The sequence below is a fragment of the Festucalex cinctus genome, chromosome 3, assembly GCF_051991245.1.
Source record: "Festucalex cinctus isolate MCC-2025b chromosome 3, RoL_Fcin_1.0, whole genome shotgun sequence".
In the NCBI taxonomy this organism is placed as follows: Eukaryota; Metazoa; Chordata; class Actinopteri; order Syngnathiformes; family Syngnathidae; genus Festucalex; species Festucalex cinctus.
Window position 1 is genome coordinate 9,538,648 of NC_135413.1, and position 27,711 is coordinate 9,566,358.

The following is a 27,711-nucleotide window of genomic DNA, read 5'->3' on the forward strand; positions in this document are numbered from 1 at the left end:
GCTTTCTACGGCAATTTGCATGGGGAGTTCAGTCATATGTAGACAATCCCTTTAAACAGGTAGCTGTCAACACATCTCTGGTGCATGTAATAGAGTGGGCTATTGCCATGTCCTTTCCCCCCTCTGCTCAGTTCTGCAATGTCAGATGTTATGTAACATTATATTCCTGCCATGGCCACAGAGGAAACATTTTTTTCATTCTGAAGGGTGGTGTAAAAAGTTACTACAGTACACTAAAACTCCCATTTTCTACATTGACAAAGACTTAAATTGTCCTGATGAAAAATTGGATGTTCCATTTCTTCTTCTTTTTACAGGCAGCATGCAGATAAAATTCACCACTGATATTTCAGAACCACTGGCATTTGCTTGTTCTATTCATGAACATACCAGATCCAACCAATAAACGCCTGATCTGAGAAATTTAAAGCAGATGGTCTGTAGCGAGGTGCCAGACAGTTCACAACTGTAGAATGTCTGTCTGAATTGGTTGAGCCAGTCCAAAAGAGTCAGCATTGGAGTTACAAAGGAGGATTTATGCGTGGTTAAGAGCTGATTTTATTTTATTTTTTTTCCAGCCACTAACTAAGAGAATGAAAAACCACAAAATCAATCTTATGGTCCAAATGATGAATTAATAACAGATCACACTGATTATATGAAAAAAATACCTCAGTGTTTGGGCTATTTTGACAAAAGCCCTTTATTAAGACACCTGGGAAAGAATATAACATGCAGTTTGTCTTATCATGACTGACAAGAAGCATTCCTCAGGCCAGCACATGTACTAACATTGGACCATAGGGACCTACAGCAGGCTGTAGTCAGTATCTCAGTGCGAGAGGCCACAAGAGACTCACTTCAATAAAGCATCTCCGACTGACAGAACCTGAACTTTGATCATCCTCCTGCGTCTGATGTTGTATATTAGTAGGGGCAAGGATGAACCTACATTCTAGTGAAGCTTTGAAAGGAGCTCAGAGCAAGTAGGCCATCTTTGTAACTTAGCCATGGGTCCTTTGCCTGACCTTGGAAGGAGATTGATGCAGTCCCGTGAGATGCAATAGATGACTTGTAAAGTTTCTGATTTCACCTTTCCTGACAACATGGCAAAATGTTTCATCCTGTAATATTCATCTATTCAAAACACTACCCTTAAGACAACCATCAAACACACTTTTCCTGTTGGATTTTACAATGAAAGTGTATTTATGAATTTGATGTGCAAGACTAAGATGATCGTCCATATAAAACTAGTATTTTGAATATTAAGTCCATGGTATTAACAGCTTCCAGAAACTACAGTGACATACAGTATCAATGATAGAAACTCACCAAGCTAATGTAATCTTCCTGATTAGACATGAGCAGAAAGCCACCATCATCCAGGATCACGCAGTCGATATGCTGCAAAGGGGCAAAATTGAAAATTTGCATTGAAGTCACAGGTCTGATGTATATATATATATATATATATATATATATATATATATATATATATATATATATATATATATATATATATATATATATATATATATATATATAATGCATTGTTTTACCTTGTCATTCCTCATACAGCCACAGATCTCATCTTTGCACTAAAAAAAAACAAGGCAAAAAAAATGAATTCAGTGTTAATGCTGAAATGTGTGAAAAGGAATAACAATATGTAGGATCACGTAAACATCACTTACATTCTCTTTAAGTGTGGCGTTCATAAAACTGTTCATCCAGAAAGTGACATTGAGTTTCACTCCCACCACTACAAAGCAGTCCAGCATAAAAATACAGCTTTATATTACCACCAAAGCTGAAACAGTTTTTTTCATTTATTATTCGTGAGGATAACCAGTATACATCATGGATGGATGGATGGATGGATTTTTCTAACATTTTCGAATGGCACAATTTGGTGGTTGCATGTTGATTGGTTCTCTAAATTGGAGAGTGGGCAGATTGGTACCTTGTTAGGCCTTCTGGTTTTTTTTTTTTGTTTGTTTGTTTTTTAAATCCATAAGACTCTGCCTCCTCGCTTCCTTACATTTTTTGGTCCTCCATCTTTTAGCTCAATGCAACTCAAATCCATTGAGTCACATTTGTTATATACCTTTAAAAAATAAATCATGTCTGTTTTTAAAGAAATACAATTACTTAATGAGTGAGTTGTTTGGGTAGATGAAAATTGTTGAAATTTGTAAGGTTTCTATATGAAACTCATTTGACATTTGTCATTATTAAAACTTTGTTTTATTAATCCGCTTTAATAGCAAGGTTTTGTGTGATTAATATTCCTCTTGGGGACTGAGCTCCCCTAAAATTTGCAATCGTGAGTTTTACTTCAAGTCTTTGTTACAAGCAGCAATCGATGTGGGATTAAGCAGAACTGACCTGCTGGCTTAAGCGTGACTTCATTGATGGTGAGATCCACGGCTTTGCTGACGAGGATTCCAGATTCAGACATGCTCTCTCGGCCTTCTGCTGCAGCTGAATGGAGGACACACGAGGGAACATTGAATGTAATCACTGAACATTTGGCTGAAAAGCCGGCAGAAGCGAGCGTTTCAGAACCACATTTAAAAAGGGAATAATTGTTATCCATGGGCGGGAAGGCTTCCAATGCTTGCAATGCACATTGAGCCCAGTGGAGCTCGTGAACCCCCATGTGTTAATCCAGTTGAGTGTTACCCCGACTGCATTACACTCATTGTTTGCCTCCCCTGACGTCTGCCGGAGAGATTAGTGGAGATAAGCAAGAGAGGAAGCTCGCAGTCCAAGAGTGAGGCCGAGGATGAGTGCTGACAGACATACTGTAAGCCGGGAAGAGGCCGAGGATAAAAGGCATGATGTCATCGGCGTACGAGTGTGATCTTCGCCAGGATGGTTCGGGCTGACTTACAAAGGCGCTGGGGCTTGATGCCAGACCAGACTGAAAAAAAGCTTCGGCACCAAAGTGCATACACATGAAGTTCTTACTGTTAAAATATGGAGCGGTGAAAATGTACATGTCGTTGTCCAGGGATCTCTTGTAGAAGCTGGACTCGTACGTCTCGGGATTCTCTATCCAATCTTCTCCGGCGCTAAAAAATAAAGTAAAATATTCACATTAATTAACAACGTGTAGTTAACCCTCCTGTTATGCTGTGAGTATAATTGAACCGCTTTAAAGGTTATGTCGTCTTAAATGGCATTATCATATTCCATTTAATTATTTTGGAACTTACATTTTAGATTAATTAAGACCCAAGCGTGACAAGGGGAGAACTGGTGAAATATCCGATTTGTGCATGCATTTAAATCTCTCTCTCTATCTATCTATCTATCTATCTATCTATCTATCTATCTATCTTTTTTTTTTTTTTTTTTTTTTTTTTTTTTTTTTTTTTTTTTTTTTTTTTTTAAGAGCTCAGAATTGTTCATTCGGTAGTCTTACCGATTCAACGTCTTGTCATCATTGCTCTTTTTTTTTTTTTTTTTTTTTTTTTTTTTTTTTTTTTTTTTTTTTGTGTGTGTGTATGTGTGCGTGCGTTTGCGTGCGTGCGTTTGCGTGCGTGCGTGCGTTTGCGTGTGTGCGTTTGCGTGCGTTTGCGTGCGTGCGTGTGCGTGCGTGCAAATACTTATAAATTTATACTCATTCATTCACCTAAAACCTTATAAATATCCCATTACCCTTCGCCTTAACCAGGTACTTCAGAATCTTGCCAGAGTCGTGAGATTTAAATGGTCAGGAGACCAGAGAAAAGGTCAGAAAAAAAAAGAAATAAAGAGAAAAGAAAGGTAAATCAAAGTGACATCCAGCACCGACCAAACACTTCCTGCCTTCCCCATGATTACAAAATCAAAGTCTTACGCCAACCCCGGAAGCCTCTAAATTCCAGCAAATTTAGCGAGATCTCAAGAGCCCAGAGGAAAAACTAAAGAGAGGAAGGAGGGAAGGATCGATAAGGCAGAGTGAGATCAATAGAAGCCAGTACATCCAATCCATCAAAGTGAAGTCCAGCACCAACAAGACCCCTCCTGCGTGGTTACAAAACCGGAGTCTTATGCCAACCCCAGAAACCTCAAACTTCCAATAAATTGAGATCTCAAGTGACCAGAGGAAAAACTAAAGAGAGGAAGGAGGGAAGGATAGATAAAGCAAAGTGAGATCCACAGACACCAGCACCCACTGATTCAAGGGGCTGTGGGAGGGAGAGGCAACTTCTGTTTGAGTTTCAGTAGATGCTGGTGCGATGGATCTGGCATGCATAAGGACCACCACCAAAGAAAGAAGCCGTCAACCGCGGTCCAGCAAAGCGAGCACCCCCCCCCCGGAATCCCCAGGCCGCGGCAGCACCAAGGCCACCCCCAAGCCACCCGAGCGGACACCGGTCGGCGAGCCGACCCAGACACCCGGAACACCCCCGCCCCAGCCCCGGCCCACACCCCCGAGCCCAAGGCCGCAGAACGAGGCCCAGCGGGCCCCCACAGCGCCCCACCGGTCCCCAGCCCCCATCCCCCCACGACCCCCCCCGCACCCCACCCAAACCCGCCATCCACCACGACCCAGGCCCCACCACCCCCGACCCCCAAACCCCCGAACACACCCCGACCCCCAGCACCCAACCCCCCACCCACCCATACCTCCACCCCCCCCCCCAAACAAGCCGCCCCCCCCCCGACGGCCGCCACCCCCCCCCCGCGAACCCGGCCCCCCGCGAGAACCCCCCACCCCCCCCGGAAACCGGCACCGGGCAGCAGCGCAGAGAGGGAAGATGTGCCCACCCCACCTCCAGCCGCGCGAGATTTGCACAGCGGCGGGAGGGGGGAAGCAGAGGAGGAAGCACCAGGGGAGAAGGCGGAACACCAGAACACCGAGCCCGGTGGGGAGAGGCCCCGGTCGTCACGCCAGAGTACAAGTGACACCTAACCCTGTTACTGAGTCCGCCAGCTCGCCGACTGGCGAGCTCTACCCTACACCGTGAATGTGGCCCCACCCAGTGTATATACAAGTGTGTGCGTGTGGTGCATTAAAATTGGGAGCAGGTGAGTCGGAGCAGAGGGAAAAATTTTCCCCTATTCCGACACACCCGTATCCCCCCCCAAAAAATGAATATGTATATGTGTGGTGCATTAAAAAAGGGAATGGAGGGACAAAGTGGTGGGGCAGGGACACAAATGGGGGGGACCACAGCGCTGCCAGGCACTGCAGTCCATCCCCTCTGATGGCTCCCCGCCCCAACTCACCCCTCCCCTTGGACGTGAGGTGCATTAAAATTGGAGGGGAGTTGAAGGGTGAAGACGGTGTTTCCACCCTTCCCCACCCCACCAAGAAATGTGTTGTGTGCCCTATGTGTATATTTACAAAGTGTATAGTGCAAGCTAGTGAAGTGAGTAAGAGGAGCGACCAGCGGGGCCTCACCCAACCCGGCGGGTGTAGGTGGCACGCCCGCCCCCCAGCACCCCCACCCCCTGCCGCCCCCCACCTCATCCACCCGGCACCACAATGGGCGGACAGCCAGCGCAGCAGGGCTACCGGACAGCCCACCGGCCACCGGAGCCCGCCCGGGGCGCCAGGAGTTATACCGGAGTGGGGCAGGCCCCAAACCCTCGCCCGGCCCCCGGAGCCCGACGCCCGGGCCGGGGAGGGAGCCCCAGGCCCAGGGAGAGGGAGGGGGAGGGGCTGCAGGGCAGACAGGGAAGGGGGGGGGGGGGCGGGGGAAGCGGGGAGAAGACGACAAGAAGGCGAAAGGGCGGCTGCAGGGCAGGAGGCGGGGGGGGAGAGGAGGAGGGAGGGCGACAAGGGAAAAGGGACCGGGAGGCAGAGGAGGATGGGCGGGAGGAGGCGAGGAGGGAGAGGCGACGGGGGGGAGGAAGGGGGAGGGGAGAGGGAACCACGGGGCACACCGGAGGCCCACCCACCCCGAACCGCGCCGCCGGGCACGGAGCAGCGGACCGCGCCGGGACGGCACCGCCCCGGGCACCAGGGGAAGCACCCCAACACCGCACCCCACAGGGGGCCCAGGGAGCGGCCAAGACGCAACCGCCACCGAGCAGACAACGGGGGGGGGGGGGGGGGGGGGGGGGCAGAACCACCCCCGCCCGACCACAGGGGACGGCGTCAAGAAAATTGACTAATTAGCATGCAGTAACACCAAGTGTTGATGCTTAGTGCCCACTAGAAATAGATCTTAAGGAGTTATTGAGTATAGTGTCGTATAGTGTGGTATGCTCGAGCCCACTAGCAGCAACTAGGTTCCTGACTATATAAAAATAAAAACAATCAGATACAAAATACCAAATACAGGAGCAGCGAAAACAGAAGTTGTAACGATGTGGTGGCTCTCGTTAACAGGCAGAATCTTGGCAGGATTAAGTTGCCAAATTGAGATTAAAATATTCTATGTACATAGACCATATTTGTTTAAATCTTGATACTTGATTTTTATTTAAGGCAGAGATTTTTTCCATTGAGATATAATTTATTAGTAAGTTTAACCAGTGGTCGATATTTAGAGATTGTTTATTTTTCCAATTGACAAGGATTATTTTTTTAGCAATAGTAAGGGATCTATCTATCTATCTATCTATCTATCTATCTATCTATCTATCTGTCGGATATAAAAAGTCTACGCACTCCTGTTCAGACATCAGGTTTTTGTGATATAAAAAAAATTAGACCAAAGTAATTTTTTTCAAAACCTCTTCCATCATGATTGGAACATATAACCCGTACATTTCAATTGCAAAAAAATAAAAATAAAAAATAAACAACCGAGATTAACCAATAATATTCAAGCCCATGTTAAATGGGCGCCAGCACACACCAGTTCACTTGACTTTGATTAACCCCAAATCCATTTCAGATGTTCTAGCAATTATGAACAGAGGGCTCGCTAATAGAATATAGGTGATCTAACAAAGTGCTACAATTTGGAGTTCAAACCATCATTGTGAAAATGGCTTAGTACAATGTCAGCAATGGTAAAATATCCAATACATCTACAAATATATTTCTCGGTATTTTACAACCCACGCTGTACAACAATTATTTTGGAGTACATAGTCCAAGGTGTTGTTGTTGCTGACAAACAGACACAGCCTTCAAAGAACAAGCAGTTTTACTTTACTTTAGAAAACCCAAACCCCGAATTTAATCCCAACCCTAACAGTAACTAACCTTAAACCTGACCTGAACCCAACCCTTTTTGTTTCCTAATAGCATCAGTCTCACTTGAATGCAGAGGTGGCAAATCAAGGCCCAGAAAAGTAAAAACCATTGCACATTTTAGCCACAGGTGCTTTCATACTCAACCGGCTCCTGGGGAGATCATTTACCTGCCATGGAGTGGGGTATATGCCATGGAAGAGGCGGGACTGTTTTTGCACATCAGTTTGTTTCCGGTTCGGTTTGTGACATGTGGGCTGCGTCAAAAATATTTGTGCTTCCGACTTCGTGCCCCTTGGTTGCGCGTTCGCAACCCGGACCGGAAACAAACTGATGTGCAAAATCACGTCCCGCCTCTTCCGTGGCTTATACCTCGTAGAAGCACCTTTGGCTAAAGCCGAACTATGGCAGGTTTGTTACTTTCTGGACATGGATTTGCACCCTCTATTTGAATGTAACAATTAACAACATTTAAGTAACCTCAAAAGAGTCTAACATGTACTTGTTGTGTGGATTAGCATATGACAATTTTTATAAGATTATACAAATATTTTAATGCAACACATTGCATATCTTAATGATATATTAAAAACACTGTTATAGATTACTATGGATACCCTGTTAATAGTATGTAATATTCCAATATATCCATCCATCCATCCATCCATCCATCCTTTTTCTTAAACGCTTACTCCTCACAAGTGTCGCGGGGTTGCTGGAGCCTATCCCAGCTGGCTTCGGGCAGTAGGCGGGGTACACCCTGAACTGGTTGCCAGCCAATCGCAGGCCTGTTCAAGTATAGTAATTGAAATTTTCAAAGAGATTCATTTTTGATCATATTTAATGAAAATATCAATACCTGATGTGAGTATGCATCATGGTATGTATTTTTTTTTCACAACTTAATTGACAAATAGCCTACATATGGCAATTGGCAGGAAGTGATTATGACTAACGTTAAGTTCACTTTAGACCACCCAAGCATAGCAAAGATGAGGAAATGGAGGAAAATAAAATCCACGTGGCTGCTGGTGCATGCATGCATGGATTGATCCTTGTCCTGCATGGGCCTAATCCTTCTTGTTGAAGAGCCACTGGAGCAGCCAAAAAGAGCTCCGACTAAAAATATCACAGCCCCTTTCAATTTTCACAGCACATATTTGCGTGCCCAGATAATTGGCTGAAGCTCGCAGGCTAGTTTGGCCACGCCAGAGAAGAACAACGTCGACGACGAGCAGGGGTACCTTCTCGGGAAGACTCTTGTGATTCCTCCATCTGTGGCTACAAATCTGGCCACTGTCCCATTCCTGAGAGGATGGAAAAACACAGTCAAGCTTAGAAGTGGATCATGCCGACAAATAGTGCATCTGTGAGTCCCAGCTGGGGGAAAAGACACTCTTGAATTTCACTACTAGAGTCACTTGTCAGTGTACAAGGGACCCTTGGAACTTGCAACCAAAAATGTGGTCAATCGTCAAAACAGAGTCCAGAACCCAACGGAAAGTGCAATCAACCCATCTCCCTTGCCTCCCAATGTATTTTACTGTGTTTTCCCTGATTTATTTTCTCTGTAGAGCCTTTCCAATGATTACATTAAAGGGATAGTTTGGCTTTTTTGACATGAATCTCTTATTTCATCCTCACCTCCAGTGTGTGCGATCAGCACTGACGTACTCCTGACAGCGTTCTGTGACACGAGTTCTGGTCCGGTGTTGGACGAGAGGAAAATAGTCCAGCAAGTTGGCTGGGGTCACCTAAATAAAGCGTTTTTCTTCTAAAAACAATTTGTGGTCAAAAGAGTGATACATTTGCACACTAAACTCCTTTCTGAAAAAAATCAGACACCATTACTGCCAGCCACTACTATTCTGTTCGTTCGTATCACTGCGCGGCTCCCCGCATGCAGTTGATTGACGCGCACTAATCTACAAGTTGTTTGTCTTTTCGAAGGCGGAAGGATCAGCTGTCTGCAGTGCGTCGATTAGCAGTCTACAGGGCGACGCACAGTGATACGAACGAACAGAAAAGTAGTGCCCGGCGGTAATGGCGTCTGACTTTTTTCAGAAAGGAGTTTAGTGTGCAAATGTATCACTCTTTTGAACACAAATTGTTTTTAGAAGAAAAACGCTTTATTTCCGTGACCCCAGCCAACTTGCTGGACTATTTTCCTCTCGAGCAAAACCGGACCAGAACTCGTGTCACAGAACGCTGTCAGGGGTAAGTCAGTGCTGATCGCACACACTGAAGGTGAGGATGAAATAGAGAGTCATGTCAAAAAATCCAAACTATTCCTTTAAGCAGAAAAAAAATGTAAATCTTGTCGACATTTATTTTCTTCGCATCCTGCAATCTACTGCCACCGACATATTCCGTATACAGCACTAAAATATTCATTCAAACTGAAAATGAAAATGATCACCTATTTTGCTGTCCACTGTGTTATTTAAGTGAAATAATCAAGAAAACAGATTAATGACAAAAAACAAGGTACCACTGTACAAACTTGTTTACGGCATAGATCAGTTAATTGCGGCTTTTCACAACTGGGAGCAGGACTTGTTCCACATCGCCTGTGAATAGTGGGGTTCACTGTATTGTTTTCATAGACAGCATGCCTGCACCGCTCGTGAATTATGATTCTCCGCATGCACAAGGATAAGAAACTTCGTGGAAAGAAAATCAAACCCGATATAGTATTTAAATTTGTGCACACGGTCCTAATTAACTGTCAGTGAGTGGGTATATGGTATGGAATAGGGAACATTTGGAGTCTTTTGACACATCTTTTGAAATGATTCATGGCAGCGCTACTTGTGTCTGGTAGCAATAAAGTATTGTTTGCCTTGCAATTAAGCCAGGCACATGCATACTGACTATCGGGCCAACTTGAAGCATTTTGTCACAAAAACAGTGTGCATATAACCCGACAACACAATTGACATGTTTGCAATGCTGACTTTCGTAGTATACAGAATAATCTGGACAAGTCCTACTCACACTTTCTGTTCTTTCCACAGTTCAACCAGCTCAGCTGTCAGGCCGGCATCCAGGATGAGTCGACTCACAAGGGACACATTGCCTGTGATTGGAGACACATGCCATCTACATATCATGCAAGTCACGGCTTCAAACAAACAAACTTTGGATGGCAAAATGAATGGAAGAAAAACAAGCAACAATGTTACTGAAATCTAATTGAAGATTACTTGTCTTACTCTTTAATAGTTTTTGACCAGGGATGTCCAAACTTGTTCCACTGAGGGCCACTTACAGAAAAATGGAAGGAAGAAAAGTGGAAGCACAATTCACGTTGTGCTTATTAAACATTCTAATAATTCAATAGAATGTAGATAAGACGTGGGTAAAGTACGGCCCGGGAGCCACGTCTGTCCCGCCCACAGTCTCTGACCGACCTTCACAATGACCATGAAGTCCAACTAAAACGTAAAATATATGGTACTTTTATTTTGAATGTTATGTCCTATTATGTACGTGTGGACGCTAGTACAAGTAAATCTGCAGTATCATATATTCTTTGTATTGGGTGTATTATAAGTCATCACTGTATCATTATACATCAAGCAATGTCAGTAACTTTATACTTCCCACTTAGCTACTGTATATATTTAGGCGGCCTGAGGAGGAACGGATAATATCAGTTGCCGCACAAAATTAATGTTATGTCAAAAAATTTATTTACAATATATGTTCTCGAGCCCACACTAAAGTCTAAACATGGCATTCTGATTAATACTGTATTTGGGGAATATGACTTAAGGAGCAAAATTGACCAATTTTTATGGCTCTCAGGAGGCGGCCATTTTGCCTCTTGCTGTCGACTGAGCCCTGTGATGTTATTTCTTATTTGCAGCAGACGAGTGGCAAAATGGCCACCCACTGAGTTGGATAAAAACAGATGTGTTTTGCAGCTTAATACACATTTCCTGAATACGATACTAATCAGATTATGTGTTTACAATAATGTGGCTGCATATAACATTATTGTAAAGGAAATAGAACTTGACTTCTCCTTTAAGTGTAAATTAAGATGTAATTTTAAGGACTGCTTATTATAATTTGGTTTAAATTATATGCACCATATTTACACATGTAGGAATTTATTGAAACAAGACAATGTGATTTTTCTAGATACATTAAAAAAAAAAAAAAAAAAACGGTCAATGAGTGGTTAGCACGTCCACATCCCAGTACTGAGGATGCAGGTTCGAGTCCAGGCAGTTTGCATGTTCTCCCAAGCATAGCAAAGATGAGGAAATGATGCCTAAACACCAATGATGCCCGTGTGGGTCTTCTCCGGGTACTCCGGTCTCCTCACACATTCCAAAGACATGCTTAGCTGGTTAATTGAACACTCTGAATTGTCCCTAGGTGTGCTTGTGAGCGTGGATGGTTGTTTGTCTCAGTGTGCCCTGTGATTGGCTGGCGACCAGTTCTGGGTGTACCTCGCCTACTGCCCAAAGCCAGATGGGATAGGCTCCAGCACCCCGTGACCCTTGTGAGGAGTAAGCGGTCAAGAAAATGGATGGATGGATGGATGGATGGATGGATGGATGGATGGATGGATGGATGGATGGATGGATGGATGGATGGATAAAGAATATGCAATGAGCTACTAAAACACTTCAACTGTGACTGGCCCCCAGACAGACTTTGGATTTGGACATCCCTGTTTAGGACTCCAAACTTTTCAAAGGCAGCAGCTTAATGTGACCTTGGCTCCAAATGGATCGTGGATAGCTGACCCCATTAGCGGCAGCATAATGGCGGTAAGCTATACCGGCCTGTGTGATCCATTAGATGACGACTAATCAAACCCGATGAGTCACCGCGTAGAATGACACGGGGCTTCTAGGAAGCTCAGTCGATGGGGCCTGATGTCACCCTGCTCAGACTTGACTCATCAAATGAGCTGCTCTGCCCTTCAGACGCTGAGCACAGGGGTGAAGATTGCACAACTTCAAACATGAAAACAGACTGTGACGCATGCACACACACACACACACCCCCACCACCCACACACACACACACACACACACACACACACACACACACACACACACACACTGACAGGTCTCATGTTTATCACACTCAGTGTACATTGATGAAGGCCGAAACACCATCAGTGCGAGTATTTAGAAAGAAAAGCAAAACACTGAGAGAGATGCATGACTCACATGCATCTGGAGTGTTCCTATCAATGTACTGGTTGAAATCGAGGAGAAACTGGGTGTTGTTGAGCGACAACGTCAGCTCTTTGCAGTACTCCCTGAAGAAACAGCAACCGTCAGTTTCACTCTCGCCACCACATTTGCTCCGGCATGCGCAACGCTACGTTCAAAGTCGGGGAAAGTGGGCGAGGGCCGGGGCTTGGCCCACTCACCGTGGAGCGATGAAGGTGTGACCGAAGTTGTCAAAGTTCTCCAACTGGAGGGTTTCCATCACTTTGGGACAAAACAACACACACAGATATTCATTTACATCACATGACTTGCATTTTGGTACCTGCACAAATGATGTGATTTCAGATTCAGGTTCACAGATAATAAAACGTGCACGCGCACACACACATTTGTGGTCAAAAACCAGCAATGAAGATTTTCAACAACAGGATTTCTCGCTATTTCTTTGGCTCTGGGAGGAAGAATGTGGTGACCACCGTAGAGCCGCACCTAAAAACTATGCTTGGAAAGTAGTACACACTTCTTTGACCTGGCTGCGCTATAGCTTAAATAATAGGACCATAACTTACAGTGGAAAGGTGAAGCAAAGTTAAAGCTTAGGACCCACTTTTTACACTTCAATGATTAAGAATACAAAAATGTCACCTATAAATATTGCTTGCAGAGTTAATTATGATTTGACAGTTTAATGTGGAATGGTTGTTGCTGCTATGTGAAAACACGTATGTCCATTTTTGTCTTTTTTATTTTATTTTATTTTTTTTACATACTGAATGCAGACATAAAAAAAACAACGTAAAAATCGGGGCTGGGAGGGCAGAAATGCCCACATGACCTAGTAAACCAATCAAGACGCAAGACGTCATGTCTGTGACGGCACGTGTACTGCTATGGTCAAACAAACCAATCCAGCTCCTGGTGGTGCATTGCGTGGTTATCCAAAGGCAAGGGAAAAAAAATCAATAAATATGGTTACACGCTGTACTCACGGTTTGAGAAAGAGTGATTCGCGTGTCCGGTTTATTCCCTGCCCTAAACCCTCAAACAACTACCAAAAATGTCTGCGCTGGATCAAACTTTGTGGAAGACCACATGACCAGTTGAGTCCCTCCAAAATTACGTCTGCACTCTGCACAAAGTTAATGTTCTTCTGCTTGTCGCATTTTGTAGGCAGGGAGGGCCGTGCCACGGTAAGGTCAATTGGAAAATGCATTGGTTTCATTTTGAGACATGACTATATTTTAGAACTGTTTTTATATCACAGTGATCCTAATGCAAATAGATGGCAACTACACACAAACACACACGGCCACTGACACACATGCACACGGACACATGACATATTGGACAGATTTGAGGTGTTGCATAAAGAGAATGAGGTGAAGAGTGGCGGCTCATAAGGAATGAAATACTTACCTATTTGCCCTGTGACCCCGAAGAAGGAGGAGGAAAGTCAGAAAGTAAAGAAAGCAGTTGGAAAATATTTTCTTATAAACTAGAATATCAGAGCATGCATTGAAACAACACAGTCATAAACATCCAAAAGAAAATCTCTCCAAGCTGCGGAGGAGCGTTCAAGATCTCATAAATGACAAGACAGGCGTCGTTCGCTGTCATTCACGACCGTTCGTAGACTTTTTTAGCATGCATTCAGCTGGCGTGGTGGCGCTGTCTGCAAAAGCCATCACCGAACGGCCCACTTTGAACATTGTCATGGAAATGTGCTGCGGGATGAAACGACATCCTTCGCGTAAAAAGATGACAGGCAGATTTATTGGCTGGCTCCGTATATAGCACCCTCTTGTATAGGAACGCATGTTTATGCGCTACTACTTGGGGGGCAATTTTTCCTTATGTATCAGTTGGGAGATGTTCGTAGTGGTCCGGCTCTGGTGTGAAACTTAAAGAGGACTTAACATGGAAAATCGACTTTTAACAGCGTGTATACAAATAGTAGTGCCTGCCGATCAATGAAAGGTACTAAGGTGCTTCCCCAACAATGAGGGTGACCTTACCTTGAAGACCCAAATCAAATATTGATAATAAAATGAAAATATTTCAAATACATATCTCAAGTTTGATATGACAATGATAAACAAGATGAGTAAAGTTGTGATTATTCAGCTCTATGTTCTGATTTATGATGCTTTACCTACTGATACTCATTAAAAGACAATTGATAGGACCAAGGTGGGGCACAACATTTCAGTGCCCTGAGCTAGCCGACATCACATCCAAGCTTAGGCTCTATGTATGTATGTCATACGTCACTCACTGTCTACTAGAGTTATTAACTTACGGGTATGCATACTCAATAACAATACAGAAGAGTGAGGATTTCACCATTGATCTTGTTTTTGTTTTTGCTGTTTAAGTGGAAGTCAACCCATATATATATATATATATATATATATATACACATATATATATATATATACATATATATATATATATATACATATACATATATATATATATATATGTATATATGTATATATATATATATATATATATATATATGTATATATATATATATATATATATATATATATATATATATATATATATATATATATATATATATATAGGTATTCTGGATATAATATTGTATTGAGTTAAGCAGTCTTTATCCATCTCAGGGGTCGGCCATTTTGCCACTTGCTGTTGACTGAAGATGACATCAATGTTGCTAAGGTCTCAGGTAACAACCAATCACAGTAGAGCTTTCAGAAAACAGGTGAGCTGTGAGCTATCGTTGCCTGAGACTTGAGCAACATTGATATCATCTTCAGTCAGGGCCGGCCGAGGCTACAGGCGAGCTTGGCGGTCGCCTAGGGCGCCATCTTGTGGAGGGGGTGCCAAATTGCAGAAAGGAAAAAAATAAAATTTAAAAAACCCAAACACAACCCACCGCCACCCCACCTCCACCCTCGTGTTTTCTAACATAAAATATGTTATATAGCAAACATATTTTATTAAGTTCCTTTTTTTTATTACTTCTATTTCAAATAAATGACTGTGAGTTCACGACCTGTTGTCCCGGCGCCCTGAATCAGACCCGCTGCTGCCGCTTACAATGAAAGGTAGAGGGAGGGGTCGTATATCATCTCAGAGTGTAGTGGCAGCACTTTAGAAAGATAGATAGATGGTTGGCACACTTGTGTTGTTTATACATTGACATCGACAACAATGAAAAGGTCCAAGCCTTCAAGTGCTGCATTAAGAAAGCGGCGAAAGGAGGAGGAGGAAAAACGGGCCCAGGGTAGAGGTATGTATGTCAGTCAATCATCATTGTTTATAAAATAAACACGAAAATAGCGTTAGCTTCTTAGCTTGCTTGTAACTTGTTTACTGCACCATTACATCCATGCTAGTAGCTACTTTGCACACAAGAGTGGGGCAACGCTTGCTGAGTTTAAACTAAAACAGCCAGTAAGTCCAGATACCTGCAAATGGATTTGCATAAGTCATTGTTTCACATAACCACATTAATTTATTAATTTATTGAAAATTATGTGCTGGTTTAATGTAAAAATCTATATAGTAAATAAATGCATTTTTTGTTTTTTTTAACTAGATGCACTGAGAAAATATTTGCAGCCACAACAAGCACCTGCAGAAGCTGTGCTAAACAATCCTTCAGTGTCATCTTCACCAAAGGCTACTGAATGTAAGTGCATGGATGGTGCATTTAATACAAACAGCCATAATTTCTGACATTGTATTCTATCATAATGCAAATGGATTTGTTTTCCCTGCTTTAACACCAAAATAATTTGAAGTGATGTATTTTGTTTAATGTACAGCTGAAGCAACAGCCAGTCAAGCACCAATCAGCAGTACTTTGAGTGACACAAAGCTCGATCTTCTAGATCCAGGTGACTATTTCAGATATATCAGCTATTGCTGCATCATGTACAGTGCTCAGCATATATGAGTATACCACCTTTGAAAAATGTAAAGATTTTGTTCAATATCTCCCCGCGACCCTTGTGAGGAATAAGCGGTCAAGAAAATGGATGGATGGATGGATGTTCAATATCTCAATAAACATAAGAACAATCTCCAAAATATTGACAAAATGTTTTCTGTAGAATACGCACTTGACTCACAACATGAAAGTAAGGTTGTAATAGGATGCATAGATTACAAAATCTTCAATTTAATCAAATTAACTAATGCAAAAATAAAAAATGCAACCCACAACAAAAACGACTACATCTAGTATTTTCTATGAGCTCCATGACTGTTATGGGTAGCAACATGTCTGCTAGGCCTGGAATTAACAAGCCTTTTTCTCGGGGTCTAATATGTACTCTAATAAATAAATAAAAATAAAAAATAAAAAACTCTTAGCAGAGATGCAGTCATTTCTTAACTGGCCAAAATCCAATATGTCAAGCATGGAACTTTTAGTTTTTCTAGAGGAGAAAAAACTTCTAAAAATCTATCCCAACATGTGGGTAGCACTCAGAGTGGCCGCTACCATACCAGTGACTGTAGCATCAGCTGAGAGATGCTTTTCCAAGCTTAAACTAATAAAAAACTATTTAAGGTCTACCATGTCACAAGAACGGCGAACTGGACTGGCACTTATCAGCATCAATCAAGAAGTATCCAGGCAGCTATCCTTTGATGCACCAATTGATGCCTTTGCTGCAAGGAGGTCCCGGCGTGCACTATTTTAAGTATTTGCCGTTATGTTCCTAAGTTATTTAGTGAAGTTTTTTTGCACACTATTCACATTATCTGTGAATCACCTTATTGCCAAAGTTTTACGATATATCGACGTTTGTATATTGATACATTTACTATTTTTTGTATCTTACACAATTATTAATGTACATGGTGAAAACATTTTTAGGTTTTAAATACTGTCATTTTGCAAATATTGCAATAAAAAGTTGCATTGCATGTACTTCTGTTATTTTTCTTATTTTTATTTGTTTGTGGAATTTGGTATTTATTGCGTGGTGTGCTATTAAATATAATATATCTATAATTTTTGTGTGTGTGTTTTTTTTATGGGATTTGGGGGGGGGGCTACCATGTACATTTTCGCCTAGGGTACCAAATCATGTAGGGCCGGCCCTGGACGGATGCACAATATGTCTCCTTCAAGATGGTACACCGAATTTTAGATTCCATGCCTAAGCAGCACGGTGGGTTTTGAGCTATTTTAATGGCCCCGTAAATGTCGACGGAACCTTTATGGTGGCGAGGGAATGACACAAGGGCCAAAGTACTCAGTCAAAATCTCATCTATTGGGATAACTGCTCCATTAGCCAAACGGCTTTGTAGAGAGACATCAAAGTGATGAAAATGCACTAGAGACAGATGTTTTTTTACGCTGAACTCGCTGTTTTTTTGCCGCTAATAACACCCTGCGAGGCATCCTTAAGCTGTAAGTAATCGTCAACAGAGCGCTAAATGTAATAATCAGACAAATGCGCACAGGATAAAAGCATGCACGAACCGGAAGGAGCATCACATAACAAAAAAAGGACAGAGGAATCAGTACTTGCCCCAAGATGATGCTGTAAATGTCCAGCAGAGAAGACACACAGAGAAGTAGTTAGAGAATTTAGTAGAAAATCATACAGAAAGGATGTGGACTTGTTTGTGTATAACTTTATAACCAAAAGTGGAAGTCAAAAGTAAGATTGCAACACTCATTAAGTTCTTTTTGTTTTGTTTTTGTTTTAGTAATCATACAAGAAGAATCCACAGACTAAATTCTAGGCTTCATAAAAGGTGTTAAAGTCATTATTATCATTAAGCTAAATCATTTGTATTCTCAATTATTTTTCTCCCTTTGGTGGGATTAAATAAATTTTCTTCTTCCCACTCCCTTTCAGCCAGAATTGGATTTTATCTTTTTGGTTTTTTTTTCTCTCTCTCTCTCTCTCTTTTTTTTTTTCTTCTTTTGGAACCTGACACCAACTGTGTGCTTTATTATTGCCTGAAACAAAATAAAAATTTCATTATTTATAAGAGATTTTTATTTACTACAGTCAAACCTCGGTTTTCGAACATAATCCGTTCCAGAAGGCTGTTCTAAAAGCAAATTGTTCGAAATCCAAAGCAATTTTTCCCATTATAATTAACGTAAATAATTTTAATCAGTTCCAAGTCTAAAAAACTTTTTCCAAGTTTTTCTTTTTACTGTTTTACACCATAAACTGCACTGTATACTGTTTACCATAAATAGAAAAGGGTAGAAATAGACACTGTTTTATTTTAATAGAAGATATCCTATCTAAAATGATGAAAAAAAACAAAATGCACTTGCTTTTTTGGGACCCATGATTGGGGGCTAATACACGATGCAAAACTTAAAAAAAAATAAAAATAATAATAATAATGATAATAACAGTCAGATTTGCGTAAATAACAATGAACAGATCTGCTCCGAACGAACTTTGAACACGAATGTGCTACGGAGGAAGCATCCTGGGCATTCGAGTTAGCTCGGCTCCCAAGTGAGTCGCGTTCAGGTACGCTCGGCTTTTTCTCCCGAATGAGTCGCGTTCAGGTACGCTCGGCTTTTTTTCAATTTGGTCGAGAGCCGATTTTTTTGGACGAGTTCTGAGACATAAAATTCTCGAATTTTCTGGTCAAAAACCGATTTGGTCGAGAACAGAAGCGTTCGAAAAACGAGGTTTGACTGTACTTTAACAGTCACTTTTATTATAGCTTAAATTTCAATAACTAGAGACAAATGTTGAATGATATGACAGATTTTTTAATAATAAGGTTAATTGAACACGCTAAATTGTCCCTAGGTGTGATTGTGAATGTTTGTCTAAAGTGTTCCCTGCTGGCGACCAGTTCAGGGTGTACCCAGCCTGCTCCCCGAAGAAAGCTGGGATTGCTCCAGTACGCCCAAAAGATAAAGGATAAAGTTCTATTTTATAAAATGGCAAGATTACATAAAATTCAAAATTCAACCAGGTAACAAAAAAAAAAAAAATCATTTTATCAAGTGAATTTCAAAAATACAATTTATTCTTGCAAATTACCTTTCACTCTGGAAAACACACTTATTCTCTGAAAAACAGGACTAGAATCTTTCAAAAATTCAAAAATTCAAAATTCAACCAGGTAACAAAAAAAAAAAATCATTTTATCAAGTGAATTTCAAAAATACAATTTATTCTTGCAAATTACCTTTCATTCTGGAAAACACACTTATTCTCTGAAAAACAGGACTAGAATCTTGAAAAAAAAAATACATGCCTCGAAAGGGAGGGAAGTCAGATGATGATGATTATGATGATGATGATGATGATGATGATGATGACTTACCATTGGCCCAAAGCTAAGGTAGGGAGGAGTAATTGGTTTAGTATGTTATGGGCCTGACAATCACCATATTGCCAGAGCCATTTATGTGTTTTCCTGTGATTCTTTGTCAACTAAGTCATGGTAATCCGCCAACGTTGAATCGAGACAACTGCACTCTTCTTGTTTGTTCAAACTTTTTTGATGTTGCTGATTATTTATTTCTTTTCATTGAATTAAATTGAATTGCTTAGCAATTTGCCCTGTGACAAAGCACTACTTTTGTCTAGGGATGCACAATAATATCAGTGGCCGATAATTATCGGCAATTATCGACCAATTTGACGTCAAACAGATAAACCAGATAATAGAGAAATCTGCCGATAATTATCCAGCAATAATTATGGACATGCCATGTTGGTCCATCTGTTGTGGTCGTGGCTCATATCAGTAAAATTCAGCTTCATGGTGCTTAGACTTAGACTTGACTTTATTAATCCCTTTGGAATGGCTCCCTTTGGGTAATTTATATTTCCAGCAGCAATAAGAACAGATGATAAAATAAAAAATAATTCAATCAATCAATAAATACATTGAAACGTTGTGCAAAGTTTATACAATGTTTCAATGTATTTGTTAGACTTATAGTAGGACTCGAAAGTATATTTGTATTCAAGTTAATTTTGCAAACAATTATCGGCTTACTTGTCGGTTATCGACATCGGCACTTCTAAATTATTGGTTTATCAGTATCGGTTGAAAATAGCATTATCGTGCATCCCGACTTTTGTCCAAATGAAGCTCTTCAACTCACTTTAGCACCAAGAGGCCACCAGTTGTATTAAAAATTATTTTGCGGACCCCCAACCTATGGCTTGTGGACCCTGAATTTGGGAACCACTGATGCAAATAATGCATTTTAGAATTCAATACCATTGTTGCTGCATATTTTTTGTCCAAATTGATTGCGCCAGATGGAAAAGATGAGCGCAGGAAGGCAAAAGAGATACAATAGAAGCCGAAAGCCTAAAAGCAAGTGAGAACAAAAGAAAGGAGGGAATCAAAAAGTTTAGGGAGGATCAAAGGAACCTCAGCACTCAGGCTGGGTCACTGACAAGGGTTTCATGTGTTTGACTATGCATGGGAGTCCATGGCCGCTGACCACTACAAACGAAAAAGCACGGTGGGGATGCGGCGCACAAGGAGCGGCCTGCGGTTTCAGATGGGAGGCAACAGTACTGGTGACCCAATGAGATATTTGTCAGGGAGTTGCTCATGAAGGGCCGATAAAAGGAAATAAAAGCGCAGTTTACTTGATGATGGATGGTGTTGCACTCACACATTGCTTGCTTGATGTCATCGCCCAGTTTGGCTTGAATGAAGTGCTCGCTGTATTTCGGCAGAACCAGAGCCAGGCTACACAGGAAAGGCACACGACAATTTGTTTTAGTTGGTTAAGAAGAAGTATGTTGTGTATGTTTTTGATGATGTAGTCTCAATTCATGTGTTTATCTGTCTATTGTAGATTGTTATCTTATGTTTCTCTATCTACATACAGTCAGGGGCAAAAAATATTAGGCCGCCTTTGCTTCTTTTCTGAAAGGAAATTGAGGAAAATGAATAAAGTGAGTTCTTCAGTTAAACAGAATGGTTTCTGTCCTTTTGTGGCATCTTTAGACACTTTTCGGCGGCAATTACTTTTGATGTTTGATATTTGCAGCAGGACATTCTCCCAGGAATAGTGGGTGTTCACTGTGCTTCCTCCTTTTTCCTCAACACGTTTTTATATATATATGTGAACCAAAATATAGTGCATAAACGGAGATAATATGTTTTTGAAAATTTTGTTCGTTCAGCAAATTGTTCACGAACCGGGCATTCATTAACCACTAGGTTTTCCACTCTACTGTAGGCCTCTGGAGCCTGACATTTGAATCTATGGTCAACTCTTGTGACTTAATTGTATCCTTCATGATTGAGTGACCACTCAGTGATGAGTTATCAGTGGATAGGCTTAAGTAGCACAATTGACAGTGCATACGATCTTCTAGAGAGCTCAGATGACTCACCTGTAATCGGTTCCATTGACTGGAGCCCAAGTGTATGTTCTTACACCTCTATCAATATATCTCTGCAAGATGATACACATATGAAATTTAGATGCATCAAATTGAAAACATTTTTTTTTTTTTTTTTGTAATTTAAAACCAAAGTCTCTGACCTCATCCTGAGTTTTCACCAGGGTCCGAATAGTGCGCTCACCCGTCTCGCCATCAATCATCATTCTCCTGATCTGGAGGGTGACAGGTGCACCATTTCAATTACTTACCGGTACCTTAAGAACCATATCACAGATATATCCTTTTAAAAAAAAAAATTAAAAAAAATTACAATGTAATGGAAAAGATCATTTATTTTTGTAATTCCATTCAAAAACGTAAACGTAAGCACTTCCTACAACGACACCCAAAACCAGTAAGGTAATAAACATGTTGTCAAGTTTAAGAGACTACAAAACGAATAACGCTATCAGAACTTTAGTTAGTAAAGTAACTTGCGCTGTGGGAATGATGGCTTGATCGCGAGATGCTGTGACTATCGCGAGACCGGTAGCGAGACTGGGAAAATCTAACATGGCGGCGCCCTGCTGCTAAAATAGAATTAGCTTTATATTTTTAATTAAACCCGAATTTAACGACTAGATAAATTGGATTTTTTTCTTTTCTAAGAAAGATCTGAAATATTATCCAGTGTGGACGAACTCGAACGCTTTATTGATGATTATTTTTATAGCTGCGCGATGGATGATCTGGTGGCTAGTCGTGACAATCCTTCGAAAAAAAGGAAAAATGACTCATCAACAGATACGGATGATTTAGTAACCGCTGACGTATCGGTGAGTATGCTGGATTCCATAAATAAAAAACTTGACGTCCTCTGTCTTAACCGCGAGGACGTCAAAGAATTAAAGGCAAGTTTGGAATTCGTTAGCCAACAGGTAAGCGATCTCCAACGAGATAATTCCGAGCTACGCTCCTCTCTCGTCGCTGTCACAGCCGAGTTGGAGACGATTAAAAAGGAAAATAAAATGCTAAAGGAAACGGTCTTAGATGTTCAATCCCGTAGTATGCGGGAAAATCTAATATTTTCAGGTATATCCGAAAATACCCCAGATAATCCAGAGAGCGAGATAAAAAAAATGTATGACATTATCGCTAAAGATCCCTCAGGAGATGGTAAATAATATCTCTTTTCACCGTGTACACCGGCTCGGAGCTCGTAAGGGCAATAAGCCCCGTCCTATTATTGCTAAGTTCGAACATTTTAAGCATAAAGAATTGGTAAAAAGTAAAGGACGGGAGCTCAAAGGGACATCTTTCGGGATGAATGATCAATTCCCAAGAGAGATAAACGAGCGGCGAAAAGTACTGTTTCCTATAATGAAACAAAATAGACAGGAGGGTAAACGGACTTCGATGGTCGTTGATAAATTATATATCGACGGCCAGCTATTCCGAAACCCAACCTCGACCCCTTGGCTGTTCTAACTGATAATTGGTAGAGCAGAGTATTGTGTGATTATTTGACGTATGTATATGTATGTGTATGTATATGTGTATATATGTATATGTATGTATATGTATATATATGTGTATGCATATGTATGTATATGTATGGATAATGGGTTACGAAACTGAGAATATGAATTTATATCATGTATAGGCTATATAATAATAATAATAATAATAATAATAATAATAATAATAATAATAATAATAATAATAATAATAATAATAATAAAAATAATATAAAAATATATTCTTAAAAAAAAAATAATTATAATAAAAATAATACTCTCGCTTAGGTCACTATTTACTGGTGTATTGTTATGTTGAATCCCCCACAGATTTCCTTCACACTCACTTCCCCCCTCGTTTCTTCACTATTATACTTATCTACTTGTTATCTCTCTCTTTATATAAATTGCCTAATTACTCTTTTGCTATCCTACAATATGTTAATATTAATAAGCAGCTCATATAGATGTATACATAAGACTGAGTCTATATTGCTTGTATGCAGAAATTAGTTCTGGTCTCCTGGAATGTGTGTGGCGCTCGCTCCCAGGCAAAAAGAATAAACATTTTAGACCATCTCTCAAAATTTAAGGCAGATATTTGTCTCCTACAAGAAACCCACTTACAAAAATCAGAAGAATAATTATTTATAGATAAAAATTTTAGTCAAGTTTACTCTGCCTCCTATAATAGTAGACAAAGAGGTGTCTCTATACTTATACATAAGAATTTATTCTTTACTCTAAATAATATAGTAATAGATTTAGAGGGCCGATATATTATTATCCAGGTAACTATATTTAATAAAGTATATACAATTGGTAATTTATATGCCCCAAATAATGATGACCCGGATTTTTTCCATGAATTTTTCTCTCGGTTACTCGATTTAGCAACAAATTCTACTATTATTATTGGAGGTGATTTTAACACGGTCTTAAACCCGTTAATAGATCGTTCTAATAATACGATATATACAAGGCGATTACGATCCGCTAAAGTAATAGATGAATATATGGAGGATTTTGGCCTCAGCGATGGCTGGAGACTTCAAAACCCAACTAAGAAGGAATTTACTTTCTTCTCTGCTGTGCACCGATCATTCTCAAGAATTAATTTTTTCCTGACAAATAATTCTATTGTTGATAAAACTGCTATAAAAATACATTCTATAATTATAAGTGATCATGCACCAGTCTCCCTCACTCTACAAATTGACTCTACCTTTAAACTTCCCCCGATATGGCGTTTTAACATCTCATTACTGAAAGACGTAGAGTTTGATAAAATTATTAGAAGGGAGTGGGCAGATTTTTGGGAAATAAATGACTCTCCAAATATATCTCCATCTCTTCTCTGGGAAGCAGGGAAAGCGGTAATTAGAGGGAAAATTATATCATATTCAACTTATAAAAAGAAACAGGATCAAAAATTAGAAAAATACCTGGAAGATAAAATTAAACAACTAACGGATGAATATGCATTAAACCCAAATAATCAAATATGGACGGAACTACAGAATATAAAAATACAGTTAGATAACATGTTATCTAAAAAGATAGAGTTTATAATACAACAGTTGAGATATAATAATTTTGAACATAATAATAAATCAGGTAAATTTCTGGCAAATCAACTTCAACGGAATTGGGAAAAATCTCTTATAACGGCTATTAAAGATATAAATGGTGAATGCACACAATCACCAGAAGAAATTAACCATATTTTTTATAACTATTATCGAAATCTATACTCAGAAATTAATAGACCTAATCCTGAACATATTGAGGTATTCCTAAATAGCTTAAATATACCTGTTATCTACTGAACATAAAGATATTCGAGATGCCCCGCTTACTATAGATGAGTTGTATCGTGCTTTAGACAGTATGCCTAATGGCAGAGCACCTGGTCCAGACGGCTATCCGGCTATATTTTTTAAACATTTCTGGTTAATGTTTGCTCCATTATTTCTAAGAGTAGTAACTGAAATTAAAAGTAAGGGTGATATACGTCAAAATATGAATATAGCAGCAATTAAACTTTTATTAAAGCCAGAAAAAGACCCCACCCTCCCGTCAAGTTACCGACCGATATCACTAATTAATACCGATATTAAAATTATCGCTAAGGCCTTGGCATCTCGACTAGAGATAGTAATCTCGACAATTATTCATAGCGATCAAACAGGTTTTATTAAAGGTCGTCATTCTACTAATAATATTAGGAGGCTCTTTAACTTGATTAGTATGTCACAGCGGTATGATAAAAAGGCAGTTGTTATTTCGCTGGATGCAGAAAAAGCATTCGATAAAGTTAACTGGTCCTTCCTCTTTGCTGTCTTAAATAAATTCGGCTTCGGGGAGTCATTCATTCAATGGGTCTCAATATTATATGATTCTCCTAAAGCTACAGTTACTACTAATGGGATTACATCACAGAGTTTTACTCTACAAAGGGGAACAAGACAAGGGTGCCCGATGTCTCCTTTATTATTTGCTATATTTATTGAGCCGCTTGCATTAGCTATACGTCAGGATAGACGGATCCAAGGAATCCACTCCGGGACAATAGAACATAAAATTAATCTATATGCCGATGATATATTACTCTATTTAGAAGAACCTGCTATCTCGTTAGGGGAAGCATTTAACTTAATAACTAAATTCTCTCACTTATCAGATTACTCTATTAACTGGACAAAATCAACATTATTACCTATTACAGAAAATTCATAGAACCCTACAAGTCAGGATCCACACTACTCCTTTCCTACAGGTAATTTAAAATACTTAGATGTTAAAATTTCACCTAAGTTAACTGAATTAACTTCTTTAAATTTTTTACCATTATTGGATAGCATCCGTAGTGACCTGGATCGTTGGAATAATCTTCCGATCTCTTTAATAGGACGGATAGCTACTATAAAAATGAAAGTTTTACCAAAGATTAATTATTTATTTTCAATGATTCCATTTAAACCTACGTCTAACTGGTTCCAATCGCTGGACTCTGCTATCATAAAATTCTATTGGAATAAAAAAAAAAGCCAAAATTAGTCTATCTACTCTTCAGGAAAGTAAATCTAAAGGAGGTTTAGAGGCACCAAACTTTATGTACTATTATTTAGCTAATCAACTACAATATCTTGTGCTATGGACACAACCCAACAGAGATACTAACTGTTGGTTGGAATTGGAGCAGAAGGGTTGTAATAATCTTAGACTGTTAGATTTACTCTTTATTACAAAATCAATAAAACGACATAATTGTTTTAAAAACCCAATGATAGCCGCCACCCTGACTGCCTGGTGGAAGGCATTAGAAATTACAAACTCCCAATTGGCGCCCTGAGGGCTCTCTCCCATTTGGCATAACCCCGACTTTCAACTTAATAATCAGTCGTTCCATTTAAGCTTATGGGAGCAGAAAGGAATTACACACCTTCATCATCTTTTCGCAGATAATAAGTTTATATCGTATACAAACTTGGTCCAGAAATATGAAATAAAAAAGGGAAATTTCTTACATTATCTGCAAGTTAAAAATATGGTTAAGAAACAAATCCCAACACTTCAGGATACGCTCCAACTGCCTGTCTTAGCTAAAGATATTATAAAGCTTTCTCCAACAACAATAAAGAAAATATCAAAAATATATAAGTTATTTTTATACACAAATAAAACATATTTACCGACTTTAAAATGGGAAAAATACTTGTCTATAGTTCCGGAACCAGACTTTTGGACCCAAATCTGTGAAAATGTATTTAAAATGACCAAACAGACAAATTTGCAACTTATCCAATATAAGATACTTCATAGAACATATATTACACAATATATGATGAAAAAAATGGGACTCTCTGACTCCGACATTTGTCTCCAGTGCTCACAAAACACTGCCGATACTTATCTTCATGCTTTATGGTCATGTACTCCAGACCGTGGTTGACGGCTTCTTTCTTTGGTGGCGGTCCTTATGCATGCCAGATCCATCGCACCAGCATCTACTGAAACTCAAACAGAATTTGCCTCTCCCTCCCACAGCCCCTTGAATCAGTGGGTGCTGGTGTCTGTGGATCTCACTGCTTTATCTATCCTTCCCTCCTTCCTCTCTTTAGTTTTTCCTCTGGTCACTTGAGATCTCAATTTATTAGAAGTATGAGGTTTCTGGGGTTGGCATAAGACTCTGGTTTTGTAACCACGCAGGAGGGGTTTGGTTGCTGCTGGATTTCACTTTGATGGATTGGATGTACTGGCTTCTATGGATCTCACTCTGCCTCATCGATCCTTCCCTCCTTCCTCTCTTTAGTTTTTCCTCTGGTCTCTTGAGATCTCGCTAATTTGTTGGAATTTAGAGGCTTCCGGGGTTGGCGTAAGACTTTGATTTTGTAACCATGGGGAAGGCAGGAAGTGTTTGGTCGGTGCTGGATTTCACTTTGATTTATCTTTCTTTTCTCTTTATTTTTTCTGACCTTTTCTCTGGTCTCCTGACCAT

The 27,711-nt window shown here is 40.2% G+C and overlaps 1 protein-coding gene across 1 annotated transcript in view; it reads right to left on the reverse strand.

Annotated features, from left to right (window-relative positions):
- Nucleotides 1–27,711, reverse strand: part of LOC144015591 (voltage-dependent calcium channel subunit alpha-2/delta-1) — a 132,655-nt gene that overhangs the window by 15,943 nt on the left and 89,001 nt on the right. The window contains exons 21-32 of the mRNA XM_077515714.1: nt 21,855–21,926; nt 21,703–21,764; nt 20,973–21,049; nt 12,549–12,609; nt 12,343–12,434; nt 10,145–10,226; nt 8,392–8,454; nt 2,977–3,080; nt 2,392–2,487; nt 1,698–1,765; nt 1,563–1,601; nt 1,336–1,407 (exon numbers count right to left, since the gene is read on the reverse strand). Of these exons, the coding sequence (XP_077371840.1) occupies nt 1,336–1,407; nt 1,563–1,601; nt 1,698–1,765; nt 2,392–2,487; nt 2,977–3,080; nt 8,392–8,454; nt 10,145–10,226; nt 12,343–12,434; nt 12,549–12,609; nt 20,973–21,049; nt 21,703–21,764; nt 21,855–21,926 (888 nt within the window). The remainder of the gene's footprint in view (nt 1–1,335; nt 1,408–1,562; nt 1,602–1,697; nt 1,766–2,391; nt 2,488–2,976; nt 3,081–8,391; nt 8,455–10,144; nt 10,227–12,342; nt 12,435–12,548; nt 12,610–20,972; nt 21,050–21,702; nt 21,765–21,854; nt 21,927–27,711) is intronic.